The 13,777-nt window shown below is 52.2% G+C and overlaps 1 protein-coding gene across 3 annotated transcripts; it reads right to left on the bottom strand.

Annotated features, from left to right (window-relative positions):
- Nucleotides 1-70: 70 nt before the first annotated feature.
- On the bottom strand, nt 71-13,545 carry LOC149287029 (E3 ubiquitin-protein ligase rififylin-like). 3 transcript variants are annotated; one of them, XM_089493494.1, is made up of 8 exons: nt 13,492-13,545; nt 10,105-10,191; nt 7,549-7,733; nt 5,965-6,369; nt 4,904-4,984; nt 4,503-4,710; nt 3,755-3,778; nt 71-3,233 (listed from the first exon to the last, which is right to left on the bottom strand). In XM_089493494.1, the coding sequence occupies exons 3-8, from the start codon at nt 7,726-7,728 to the stop codon at nt 3,043-3,045; spliced, it is 1,089 nt and encodes a 362-aa protein (XP_089349620.1). In that variant the 5' UTR covers nt 7,729-7,733; nt 10,105-10,191; nt 13,492-13,545; the 3' UTR covers nt 71-3,042. The 3 variants fall into 3 exon arrangements, with proteins under 3 accessions (XP_089349620.1, XP_089349619.1, XP_089349618.1); XM_089493493.1 differs by lacking the exon at nt 10,105-10,191 and having other exon boundaries at nt 13,492-13,539; XM_089493492.1 differs by lacking the exons at nt 10,105-10,191; nt 13,492-13,545 and adding an exon at nt 7,827-8,144.
- Between the last annotated feature and the right edge of the window lie 232 nt (nt 13,546-13,777).

The following is a 13,777-nucleotide window of genomic DNA, read 5'->3' as shown; positions in this document are numbered from 1 at the left end:
GATCCCCACATTCTTTTGAAAAGAGAACAAGGACCGCTTTGGGGTTTTTAAGAAAAGAAAAACAAACAAGAACGAAGAAAGCATTTCCATTTTATTACAAAATTATAAAGCAGGGCTCCCTTTAGGAGCAAGGCCCCGTCGAACCTCGTCGGTTCTCTCGGACACGGCTACGTTTGCCGACCGAAACAAGCGTACACTGCTATATTAAAACATCCAACCAAAAATAAAAGACTTTTCTGGAAGCGTGGGGAGAGGAATGACTCCTCCGCAGCTTGAGAGCGGCGGCGCGTCGTTTCCTATCAGTCATGAGCCAGCATCACCTCGTAGGTAGGTTTATGTTTATCGTTTTGCTACATCGCCGCTGTGGAGGACGCGCAACCTGGCGACTGGAGGGAGGGTTGACTACAAAACCAGACGCAGGTTCACATCTTGGGATTTTGGAACCGCAGAATCGCGAGAAGGAACCGCAAGGGCTCCCGGAAATAGCCCTCGCTGTGGGAGCACCAGTTTCCTGATGGTGATGATGATGCCAGGTGTGGGACTCAGGTGTGCCCCAAAACCAGAGGTGGATCCAAGGTAGCTCAATAATCCCCCAGGATTGAAAAAAAAAGCTCCATAGAAGGTGTCAGGCATATTTTGGACGCCGTTTTAGGCCCCAGGAGAGTCTGTTTTGAAGAACAGGACATTATTTCCTATTCTTAAAAGGGCATAAAGTGGCCTCAGAGCATGAAAACATGGTAAAAATGTTCCCCACAACCCCCACCAATTTTAAAAATACAATTGTGGAAGACGCAGATGAATAATACGCCCCACCATCGCCCACCTCTGACCTGGAAACGCTGGACTGCGAGTCCCAGCAGTCCTGAGAAGCAAGGAAGGGACAGGCCTTATATGCCCTTGTTCGCTGGGCTATTCAGAAGTGGAGTGCAAAGAGGATTTTGCAAAACAAAGGGACGGGGGTTGCTGAAAAGGCTTTGAGAAGGAACTACAATGAAGTCTGCAATTTTTTGTGGTGGAGGGGATTGGGGTGCATTGGCAGTCCTGCATGCCCTTTCGTTAACAATCGAGGAGACGTGAGGTTTGCCCTTGCAATCCCCTCCAATTCTATGGCGCTCCAATCCTAAAAACCTCTCTTGGTTCTAAGCAATGGGGCCACAGCCAATTCGCATTCTTCTTTGGTTCGGAATCGCTCCGGATCGCTTTGCACCGTCCGCAAAAGGACAGGCTGGTGGCAAAGTTACCAGAGGTGTACATGCGACCAGCAACAACTCAGTGTGGCCCAGGGATAACACTGAGAAGTGCGGTTGGTTTGCACTTTCTTAAGGGGCCGCATCTTGGACTGATGCACATGCAAAGTGTCAAAGGCACAGGTTAGATCTCTAGATATATTAACAGGGTTTGCATACTATACACTGAGTTTAAGGAGCATTCATCACTGAAAATGCTTTGGGAGGGGGCTTTCAACCATAGCCAGGGTAGCCCCTGTCTCTTTACTACCTTGTGGGACCTCTGCAAGGTATCCTCTACTAACCCACTGCTCCCCAACCCCTTGAACATAGATACTACCTGAGCTGCCCCCATTTCACACAAAGCACAGGTTAAAAAGAGTTTAAGGCAGGTTAAGGCCTCCTTGAACCATGCAAGGCATTTAGGGCAACAGGAGAACACCACCGAGTCCAGTTAAGAGTTAAAAGACACGGCTGAAGAAAGCATCTGACGCGAGAGCCCCTGCGGGCTTAAGGCTTTTTGTGCCATCCCCAGGAGAGGATGCCATCGAAGGGGCTTTTTGAAAGGAGCAACGCCCTGCAATGCTTGGCAGGCCACCTCTACAAGCAACCTGCACCAGTCACTGCCAGGGAGATGGCCTTTGGCTCACATCCCCTCCAGAGAAGCTGCCCGCAAACCATCCGGCCCAGTCCAAAGTTCACAGGAATCTGTTTTGCCACAAGAGAAGGTGGCTCGAAAAAATAAAGTATTATTCATGGCTCAAGAGCAATAGGCACTTGCCTGGGATTTAGCCGGAAGGCTGCCAAACGTCTAACAGGCTTTCAACCTGGGCCACAGAGATGCCAAAACCTTGGCATGTTAAGGCAAAACAAGCTCTATTTTCTCTTTTGACAAACTTAGCAACAGCAAGCAAGTCTTTGGCCTCCTAAAAAGAAAGGTTCCCCAGGGAGTCGCATCCGTCCCTGTATGAGAAATCCTAGCGGAGAGTCACCAGAAACGGGGCAAGAGCGGCACGAAATGTGACTCGCACACATTCAGGTGTCGCTGTTGTAAAACCACACAGCGGCAGCAGCCTTTGGGAGTTGCAGGTTGGCACCAGGACTGAATGCAAGCTGCAGACAGGATCCGGCTTCTCATGAAAACACAAGGCAAAGCCATCTTAATGTTCCTGGCAATGCCACAAAGGCTCCTGCCGCTCATTTGGAGGGCCCTAAAACAAAAAAATTGGCCCATATGCAAAGAGACAACCCAGTTCTATGGCTCCAGGCTTCTTTTTCTTAAGAGATTCATTCCTCTGTAGGAATCCTGGCTAAAAAAAGAGAGGCTGTTTTTGTATGTCTATGTCTCAAAGCAAGCCACCAAACAAATTCCAGAAAGAAGCCAGTTGCAAAGGTCCGTCGCACCTTTGAGCCCAAAGGGGAAAGCAGGACAAGGGATAGCACTGCCTCTTTCCTCCTCTTTAGACCACCTTGTTTTATTTGTTCCACGAGGGAAGAGCTTTTCTCGATGCCTGGAAGACGGGGAAAGGAGGGGGGAACCCAAGTGTCCCTTTCCTCCCTGCCGCCGGCGGATCAGAAGAAGGCAGCGTGTCTCCGGTTCAGGAAAGGAGGGCGTTTGAGCTCTGCAGGCACCATGGTGGTAGGACAGGGAGGGCTGGTATGCCTGGGGGGCTCTCGCCGCACCCCAGCCAAGTCTTTGGGGTCTTCCCATCCCACGTCTCACCTTGGGAACGTCAGCCCAGCTGGCCAGGTGCAGGTGCTCTCCAAACACAGTGAGTGGGTGAGCCTTGCGGGATAAGGACCGGGGCACCCCCCATTAAGTCCGGAAGACGTGGACGGCTCTGATCACATACTGCCGGCAGATGGGGCACTCGTTCATGCGCTTCCCGCACTTGGTGCAGGTGACCATGTGGCCGCACTCCAGGAGGACGCAGTCGATGACAGAGTCCATGCAGATTTTGCAGAGGTTGTCCTCCATGCAGGGATGCGGAGCGTTACCTGACGGAGCTGAGGCAGAAAGAAAGAGAGGGCAGAGTGATGGTGGGAAGAGAGGGGACCTTCCCATAAGACCTCATGGTTATTATGCCTTGCAAGCACTTTCAAAAACAAAGTGCACCATTTAGGAGAGTTCTAGAACTGGAATGAAAAGGATGCAGCCTCCTATCCATTATTATTCATTTGCCAGCCTCTGAGGCTGAGAGAGTGTGATTCGTCCCAGGTCACCCACTGGGTTTCCATGGCCAAGCAGAGATTTGAACCCTGGTCTCCAAGTCATAGTCTAACACTCAAACCACCCTGGCCTCTGTCCATCCTTCTGTCCTAACCTAAATTGTGAACAGCTGCCAAATTTAGTTTCTGGGATGACGTCTGGAGCCTTTGCTTAAGAGGGTGCCAACTACTTTCTGGCGCTGAGGCCACTGCCGGCCGTGGAAGTGGGGATCCCACGAGGGAACAACCCCTCAGGCCGCCCCAGAGAAAATGCCACCTTCAAGGAGGAGAGGTTTGCAGCAATGAGAGAAATGACTTACCAGCTTGATCATCTGTGTCAGAAACTGAAAGAGAGAAGGGAAGGAAATCTTTGAGCCTGGGGTCTTTTGCAGCAGTATGCCTAATAAACAGACACAGCTTTCACCATTCCCAGAGGAGTTCCCTTTTTTCTGGACTGCAGCACCCAGGGTCCCCCAGTTAAATCCCATGCACTGCAGTCCATAAAAACTGTTAGGCTGAAGACAGAAAAATGACTTTGGAGAAGAACAAGACTTAGCCGACCAGGCAGTCACACAGAGGCAAAGGTTTTTGAAACATGTTCCATCTTGGTTTAGCTTTTTGGGAAGGCAAGAGGACAAGAGCATACTGTGAACCCAAAAGGACTTCTAGTTTCTCAAGACCAGGGCAAGCAAAGGTGGATCTGGATGCCCGCCATGAAAGCCTTCGACTTCACAAAGGTGGATCTGGGTTCAGGCCAGAGGTACAGCTCTTGGGAGGCAGCAAAATAACGTGTTTTTCTCCCAAATAAGAATCCTAACCTTCCCCATGAAATTTCCCTCCGGTCCCTAAATTGTAGTTGCACTGCAGTCAGTTAAAACTTCAGTTGAGCACTTAAGGGTTTCAGCCTCCAAAGAAAAAGGGTCAGGCAGAGTGACCCAGGGAAAGGAGGTGCTTTTTACTGCCTTTTCCTATGCACCTGGCCTCTCTTTGTCCTCTTGTCTAGACCCAGCCTAGCCTCTTGTCACCAATTTCAGATTCAACCTTAAATTAAATGAAACCTCCTCTCACCCAGCTGCTGGAGGTCCTTCTCCTTGTAGAGGCGCATGACCCTCTCCATCAGCTCCCACTTCTCACAGCAGCCCTTGTAGTTGACAAAGTTGCGGGCCAAGATCTCCTTCAGCTGCCGGACCGAGAGGGCACTGATGTCGCGGACGCTTGTCAGGTCTGAGAGGGAGGCCCGCCGCCCGGGCACCTGGTTGTCCTCTGAGTCGGTGGACTGGAGAGGGAGATTCAAGAGAGAAAGAGAAAGAGAGTTGCAAGCCTCTCTGCCACATTTCATGACTTCAGAGGTTTCCTTTGGTGTTCTGGTGTGTTGGTGACCCCCATCGGCACCCCACTGGCATCGCACTGCCTGCCCTGCGGCCAAAAGCTGCTCAATCTGCCATCCTCAGTCCGTGGGCTCCGCCTACCTGTGTCTCATCCTCATTCAGCATCTCCACTCCATTATCTACTTCCGCCATGTCCTGGTCAGGTACTGCATGCCCATTGGCCTGAAAGGAGAAAAAGAGCTGTTGGGACTTGCCCCAGGAAATGGGGAAGGACCTCCGCTGACCCCCGTCGAGAAGGGACGTGATAAGAACGGACGCGGGAGCCGTGGGAAGGTGCCAGGGAGAAAGACCACCCAAAGGGGAGAAGGCAATGGCTTGTGGCCAGTTCCCTCAAAGGGGCACTGCCCACCTTATCCTCAGCCAGCCCCTCTGTTAGGACCACCGGGGCTCGAGCGGGAAGAAATCCCGAGGGTGGTGTCTCCAAGGAAGCCGGCCCGGGCCAGTCATGGTTGAGCTGCCAAGAGATGCCCGCTCTCTGGCCGGACTGTTCTCTGCTGCCTTCCATTGTGACATCACAGGGCTTCCTCTGTGACATGGAGGAGGACTGCAGCCCCCGGAGCTCCCTTCCCAGGCTCTGGAGGGCAGCCCCACAGGGGTCTTTCAACCCCACAGGGGTCTTTCAACCCCACGTGGACACACCCAGCTCTTGCCTTTCCACATGAAGCCAGCATCCACCCAAGATGCTAATACAGAAGCCTTCGGAGAGGGGCTGGAAGAAACAGGGGTCCCTTGTGGGTCCAAACAAGGCCAGCATAGAAAGAGGAACTGCAAAAAGGTTGAAGGGACAGGGAAGGACCACAGTTGGCTGGAGTTTGGTCCAACGAGGCTGTGGAGAGGCGGAGAAGACTCCTACACAGGCATGGCATTCGAATCCACAACCCTCCCTGTAAATTCTGCATTGCAGTAACCCTAAAGCTGGTCCTTGAGAGCCCCCCCCCCCCCCCCCGAACCACAAAATGCCACATATATCCTCATGTGGTTGATGGATTCTGTAGCGCTCATGTATTTTGGACACAGTTTTCAAGTAGCAACAAGGCAAGAACTGTTGTAAAGCGATTCAAGAGCCAAGGCAAAGTCCCCTAAGAGCGAGAGGAAATGAAGACACGGGGGATCTGGCAGGAGCATGACAGGTGCAGCGGTACCTGTGGTACTTCCTCTGCCTCCACGGTTGCCGTCATGGGCTCCGTCGTGTCCTGCTCAATTGGACAGTCCAGTGTGGCAGGGGCAGGCGGGTGCTCGCCCTGGGCCTCTGGGACCGTGGTCGGCGGAGGAACCTGTGGCGACTGGTCTCCTTCGGGTCCAGGGGGCGGCTGCTGCTGCTTGCTGATGATGAGGCACACTAGCTCCTCCTTCTCGCAGCACATGGCGGTGGAGATCTCCCTGAGCTCCAGGTAACTCCGCAAGTCCTTCACTTTCATTTTCATCAGCTCTTCCCACCGGAAGTCTGTGGCCCGGACCCGGTGGCAGAGGTGGCAGAGGCAAGGGCCGCTCTCAGGCTGGTGCGCACAAGCTGGGCAGAAGGTGTTCTTGCAGTCCAGGCAGATGTTCTGCGCACAAAATAACAATAATAATAATAAGCAGCGAGGAAGCATCAGATTGAGAGCATCGAGGCAGAGGGGCACGAAGAGGAAGGAAAACACCCCATTATTTCATCCACGGGTGCAAAGACAATTCTCATACTTTCCTCCCCAGTGCGGGATTAAAAAACATTTCTGCACAGCGTTCACACATCCCAAATTATTTAGGGAGATTACTCTCCCTCCTCAGATGTCCAGGGCATTCTGCTGGTCACAACGGCACGATGGCCTCTTTGTTTTCCCAGCAGCGGCCAAATTAATGGCTGCATTCACGAGGCCACAGGTTGCCCTCTCTCGCTCTCAATGGGGCTTTGTTTCCCCAAAGACCTCGGGATGCAAACAAACACCCCCCCCCCTCCATGCCAATGGCCAACGTGCCCAAGGAGCGTCATCCCTGCAGACACTCTTCCTTTCCAGCAAGCCCAGAGGCAGCGGTCAGTAGCGGTCAGCTAGGGCCGCAGGAGACGGAGCTGCGCAGGCAGAATTGGAAGCAATTTTGGGGCAGCACTGGTAGAAACGTAGCGGTTCCAACTCTGGCTTCAGCTTAAAAACTGTAGTATTACAACAAGCTTAAAAAATTGTACTATGATAATGATGCCTTATATTTCTATTTTAACTTTTTTAAGCATTTGGCTAAATGGCTCGTTCGCTCCATATTCAGTTTTAAGGAAATCAAGCAAGCTTCCTTGTTCAGAAAGTTTAATCAAATAAACACATTTGATGTTCTACCAGTCTAAGCAGTCCGATGGCTCACGGGACGGCGCTTAAATGCCCTTCTGCCACCTTTGGCAAGTCACACCTTCTCAGCCTCAGAGGGAGGCAGTAGTAGGAAATCTTGCCACGAAAACCTTGCCAAGTGGTGGCCTGAATGTTGGAGTAAGGCCCTGGGAGACCAGGGTTTGGGTTTCCGCTCAGCCACAAACCTACTGGGCAAGCCATACTCTCAGCCTCAGGGCAAGCCTCCTCTGCTGGGATAACAAAACCTGGGAGAGGGTCACTCTAAAGGGTCACTAAATTGGAGCTGGACCTGAAGGCAAAGACAAACTCATGGAGATGACATACCCCAAAGCATGCCAACCTTGCAGAAACCACTGACGGATCTGACATTTTGCAGTTCGGACTGGCGTCCGGCTGCCATCCATCACTCACCTTGAGGGAGGTGCTGGGGAAGCGTGTCCCGCAGGCCTTGCAGGTGGCCTCAGGGCCGGTGGGAGAAGGGAAGGAGGTGTAACCGGCGTTGGCGTAGGCGCGGGTGGCCGACGCCGGCCGATGGGGCAAGTCCTCCGGCTGCCCGTTCAGGCAGAACCAGTTGCAGCAGGTGGCCCACATGGTACCTGGGGAAGGGAAGGAGAAGCAGGGGTTAAAAAGTCAGCCTAGCTTGCAGGGCTGTCATGAAAATAAGCCTGACCACATACTGGCGCACCCACCAATTTGGGCAACAAATCCCATCAGGCTCAGACATTTTGGGGAGCCAACACAGTGTAGCGGTTTGAACAGTGGGCTATGACTCTGGAGGCCAGGGTTTGATTCCCAGCTCAGCCCTGGAAACCCACTGGGAGACCCTGGGCAAGTCACACTCTCTCAGCCTCCTCATGGGAAAGCCTTCTCTGTGCAAATCTGATAGGTTTGCCTTAGGGTCAACATACATTGGAAAAGTACTTGAAGGTGCACAACAACGGGATGATAGGCTTTACAGTCCAAGCCTGCGCCCTGGAGAGGAGGAAGGCCGGCACTTCCCAAGCACTTTCAACAGGAAGCGAAAGCAAAAACAATCTCCCCAAAGAAGAGTTACAAGTACTTTTCTTGCTCTAAAATAGGGCAAGTAAAAGTAACAGAGGAGCAACAAACTGAGCTAGTTAATGAGTTGTTTTTGCAACAAGTAACCACCGCAAATGATTTGACAAAGATAGCAACAAAGAACTGGAGTCGAGTGCTTTCAAAGCATTTCCAGGTCTTGAGTAAACAGGTATTATGTACATACACAGGACACTGGCACCTATGGACTCCAGATCCCATCGGCCAATTTAAAGGCTTACTTTGCTAGCGAGGAAACTCACACCCTTTTGGGCAGCCATGGCTTGCCTATGGCCGCCTTTTGCCCACCCCGGTGTAAAAGCACCCATCGTCCCCTTATTCTTGTCCCCCACCCCACCAAAGGCAAAATCCGGGAAGGAGGAAAAGGCGAGAGCAGCAAACTTGCATCCGCAAACAGTCTGGCCGCCGATGTTTGTTCTTCCTGGAAATCCGGAAGGGACTCACTCTCAGGGTTCTTGGGAGAGACAAAGAGACCTCTTTTTGGGGTGGAAAGCCAAGCGGCAAAGCAAAAGTCCCTGCTTGTGTTTGGAGTCCAGGAAGTGTCTTTTTTTCGGTCAGGGGAACCAACCCAAGAAGGAGAAAGGTCAGATGACTCAGCCAGCAAAGCCCAGGAGGAGGAGGAGGAGGAGGAAGCCAGGGTGCTTTGGGGAGGAACGCAGACCTCCTCCTCCATCTGGACCAAGGCAAGGAACAGTCCCTTCTGGGCCACCTTGACCCCGAGGCATTGGCTTCATCTGGGGCTGGGGCCAGGGTGCCTCCACTGCAACACCCATCATTCCCAGCCTGTTGCACCCTGGGCTGATGGGCATCCAAGCCATCCAGAGGGACCTGAATTGGGGGAAGGCTGCTCCAGAAAAATGTCTTTCCATGGACTATCCGGTTCAAAGGGCCCAATGTCAAAAGGCACAGTGCATGATTCTCTGACGCAGGTGCGTGATGTTCTGCGGCGTGGATGAGGGACTCTGCCATCAAATGAATGCTGAAACCCCAATTCGCTAGCATAAGGAGTTATGAAATTAAACAGACGGTTGCTCCTAACTCCATGCATAACTCAGACATGATGCACAGATGCGCATAGGGTGAAGCATTGCTCTCTGAGCGCATAAATTCCTCCCTCCGCTCCTCCTGCGTCTCAGGCAGACCTCTTTAAAAAATTCTTGGCCGGCCAGGACTTCTTGTGCTAACAAAGGCCAGCGGACGGACGCAAAACAGCCCCATGGACCGGCCTTAAAAGGAAGGGAGAGGAGGAAGGCACCGCCACAAGTTCCTTCGTGAAGTGGAAGACCCAGGTTGGCTCACTCCCACATGCTCACACTTGCGCACCTGGGAAATAGCAGCCCCTGAGAAATCTGGGAGCCGTGGAGTGAGAGCTTGCAACGCCAAGAGCTAAACTTAACCCGGTTTGCTCCTGTTTCACGCTATGTCTGAACATGGAAGCTGGATTAAACACTGCCTACAAACCATGGTTTGATCCGTGTTGCAAGCATGGTTTCCAGCCCAGCTCGGGTCTTGCAAACTCTTTTCCTCCTGCCTTCTACTTTGCCTTTTCTAATGAGTCAGATACCCCAAAGGCACCGGATCCCGTCTGATCTTGGAAGCCAAGCTCACCTGATTTGTCCTCAGTTGGGAGGCAGCCAACAAATCCCAGGCACCGGAGGCTACGTCTCCGAGGAAGGAACTGGCCAAACCGCCTCCGAGGATCCCTTGCCCTGTCAAATTCATTTCATCCGACAGAATTCGGACAACGAATTGGTGGACGTAACCCTTTAGATTGGCATGTTCTTAAATAGGAAGTTTGGAACACTTTCCTGTTGTAGTCATTGGACTTTAGCTGGTGATTTGCTTTAAATCTATGATGAAAGCACCTGAACTACTTGGCACCAGACTCACCTTCCTCAACAATGATGCCTCCCAACCATGGGGTTCAAGCGCTCAACCTCCGCCACGGACGGCTGAATTTTGGACAGCCAGAAAAGCCTCAAGAGAAAAGAGCGGACAGAAGCCATGATGCAAGGCCACAGAAGAGGGCTTCAGGGCAAGTGGGGGGAAACAAGCACCGTTGCCCCTATGAGCCCAGTGTGACTTCCCCATGGTCACCCAAGGGGTTGAATGGCCAAGCGGAGACTGAACCCTGGTCCTCAGGGTCATAGTCCAGCACTCAGCCTGCTATGCATTGCTGCCTCTCCTAAAGACCAAGCAAGACTACAAATCCCAGGATGGAGCTGCAGCACTTAAAATGGTGCCAAACCGAATGATCTCTACAGTGATAGATGCACCCAAAGTCAGGTCAGGGGCCACATGTGCCACAGGGCTGAAGAGCAGGATATAAATACCACAGTAGTAATAATGATGATGATGGTAATAATAATAATAAGGATAATAATATGACCCCCACCCCTCCAGGGACTTTCTCCTTCTAACACATCTTTTCAAAATATCACAGAGAGACCCCCAAAACGGCAGAACGCTTTGAAAACACTGACTTTGGTCTCCCAGAGTCCAAACCACAACACCATCCCATTCCATTCTGTCCTATATTGTTGTTATACATCTTCCAGCCACTGTTTCTGTTGTCGTTTTTCTGGTTGCTTTTGGGGTGTGACATTCTGGGTCCTCCAAGAGGCCCGAGTAAACCAACACCAACAATTTCCAACCCTCCTCGGCCAAAGAGAAAGGCTGAAACGTAAGACGCCTCTCCTTTCCCTTCCTTCTCGACGCGTGACGCAGAAACGCAAGCAAGGAGCCTGTGCTTTTAAAAAGCTGCTTTGGGTCCTGATTTTTGGGAATCGCAACTCGCACCGTTCATCCGGAGGGGGAAAACCCATAGGGAAAGCCCTGGGGTTCCTATCAGTGGTAAACACGCTTGACTCCCAAGGGAGGAGAGGGAGGGCGTGTTGCGTCGTTGTTGTTTTTAAAAGGGACACGTTGACTTAGTAGCGTCAACTGGCTTCCTCTGACCCGGTGTCATGCGCTCAGGCCACACAATGCCTCTGGGTGACAATGTGGCCCTACTGGAAATGCCTGTGTGACACAACTGAGCCCAGGCGAGGAAGCGCCGACTCATAAACATCACAAGTGTCATTACCTAACACTACGTAACAAACAGGTACAGGACTGTGGAGCTGAGTTTGTGAGGCTGAGCATAGTGGCGTCGATGTTGAGCCGGGACCCTGTGAGACCCGGGTTCAAGCCCCTGCTTGGCCATGGAGACCCACTGGGACCTTTGGTTATAGGACCAGCCATTTAATATTGTATTATTGTGTTAAATAAACAAGGGAGGTAGCGTGGCATTGTGGTTTCAGTGTTGTACCAGGGCTTAAATCCCTAAGCCCTACTCTCTCTCAGCCTCGGAGGAAAGCAATGGCAGCAAATCTCATGCGCAGAGAAATTGTAGAGACGATGCGCCATAGCATTTTGAGTGCTGTACCAGGGATGCGGGGCAGTGCCACCTCTCTCCACCTTAATGCCAAACCTCCTTTAAAGACTCTGGTCAAAGAGCACTGCCTTCTTACAGACAGCATGGCACAGTGGTTTGAGCAGTGGACTAGGAGTGCGGGGGACCAGGGTTCAAATCCCAAGACCCGCTGGGCAACCTTTGGCAAGTGACTCTCTCTCAGCCTAAAGGAAGGCTGCCACATGTCATAAAGGGCTAGAAGGCATGCAACAACGCAACCGATGCTTAGTCTCCCGACCTACAAGTTCCCAAACACCTGCGCATTTGGAGCTGTGGGATTTAACGCACGACGGAAAGAGGGAGGCCTGTTTTTGCTAAGCAAGGAGGCATTGCTATGACTCCTGAGAGATGGGCAGATTCCTTATAGACTAAACAGAGGTAGCTCTGCAGTTTAAAATGCAGGAAGAGAGATGGGCACTGCGACTGCATGCGCTCAGGTTGCGTTGCACATTATACAAGCGTCCGGGAGCCAAAAGGACCAGCCATAATTTTAGCATCGGGTTGTGGTTTGTTTTTCCCTGCCATCAATTGAGCCTCAGGAGAGCCATTCCCAACCTTTTGGAATGAGGAACAAAACCTCTGTGCAAAATGCTGGGAAACTGGAACCAGTCGGAGGCATGCGGAAGGACAGCTGGCAATGGAGAGAACGCCCAGATTCAAACCCGGGACCCGAGGTTTCCCACCTACAAGTTAGGGTTGGGAACAGGGTGGGAAGCCAGGCCTTTGGGTTACAGAGTATGTCGCTGTTGTTGTTGTTGTTGCGTGCCTCCAAGTCGTTTCTGACTTATGGAGCCTAAGTCAAGCTTTGTTCAAAGGAGGTTCCCCATTGCCTTCCCCTGAGGCTGAGAGAGTGTGACTTGGGTTTCAGTGGGTTTCAACCCTGAACTCCAGAGCTGTGGTCCGATGCTCAAACTGCTAGGCTGCGCTGCCTCTGTAAATGATAAATGACGCGTTTAAAGCAAGACGTTTGTATACCGACTGCCCCAAAAATCGTTCTGAAAAGAGGCATTTTTAACATAAGACCATCCATAGCATTGAGTCACTTCAGTCCCTAGTCTTGATTAGCTGATTGATGATTGATTGATTGATTGATTGGATTTATATCCAGTCTTCTTCCCCAAATGAGTATTCTACAGACAGGCCTCCATTAGCAAACCCTCTAACAGCAAAGCTCTTCTTTGCAAAGCGGTCCTTTTATGCCCCCAAACCATGCCTTTTCCTCCTCCTCCTCCTCTGTCCAGCTGCAAGGTTTTTAGCAGCATCAGGATTTTAGCAAATGGAGGAGGAGGAGGAGGAGGAGGAGATTGCTTGCAGGCAACGATGAGCTAATGCCAGGACTGGGTTAAGAACTGAGATTCCCACCCAAGAAGCCTTTGAGCTGCAGCCACATGGGTCTTAGAGTCCTTTCTGCCTTCCCATCCACCATAGCCAATAATGGGAGCTGTAGTCCAACCAGTGGAGGGACAAAAGGCAGGTCCAAAACCCTGCAGCCAGATGGGTCTTAGAGTCCCTTCTCTGTTTCAAGGCCCTGCAGCCAGATGGGTCTTAGAGTCCCTTCTCCTCTTCCCCCTCAGCCTTGCCTTTCTTCCTGGCCAAAACCAGACCCAGAGATCCCTCAGGGGTCAGCCCCACTCTATCTCCCTCCCCCCTTTTTCTTGGGGGATTCTGGGATCTGTAGTCCATGTAATGTTTGCCTAAACTTGGTCCAACCCCCCAAATTAGCCCACACCTCCCCTGCCCCAGATGTTGGAGTGCAGCATCCATCGTCCTAATGGTCAGGGATGATGGGAGTTGCAGTCCAGCTTGTCAGCAGGCAGCCTCACCCCTCTTTCCGCCTCCGCAGCCTCTCCTCCTGCGTCCTTCCCCGCCAACGGCCGGGAAACGACTGAGCCCAGAAAGAAGGAGCCGAGGGGCGGGGCCCGCGCTCGGCCCCGCCCCTTGACTCCGCCCCGCCTCCTCGCCCGCCAGCCGCACAGCGCTCCGCCAGCGCCGCTCGCTGCCATGGCGACGGGGAGGGGCAAAGGGCGGAGCTATGGGTTAAACGAAAACAGGAGACAGAGCAGCGCCATGACGCATGCGCGCACCTGCTCTCCAGCCACCTCTTGCTAT

Source organism: Sceloporus occidentalis, unplaced genomic scaffold (genome assembly GCF_023333645.1).
Source record: "Sceloporus occidentalis isolate IW3139 unplaced genomic scaffold, rSceOcc1.0.p SCAF_64, whole genome shotgun sequence".
Classification (NCBI taxonomy): domain Eukaryota; kingdom Metazoa; phylum Chordata; class Lepidosauria; order Squamata; family Phrynosomatidae; genus Sceloporus; species Sceloporus occidentalis.
This window is presented reverse-complemented; position numbering and strand designations above follow the sequence as displayed.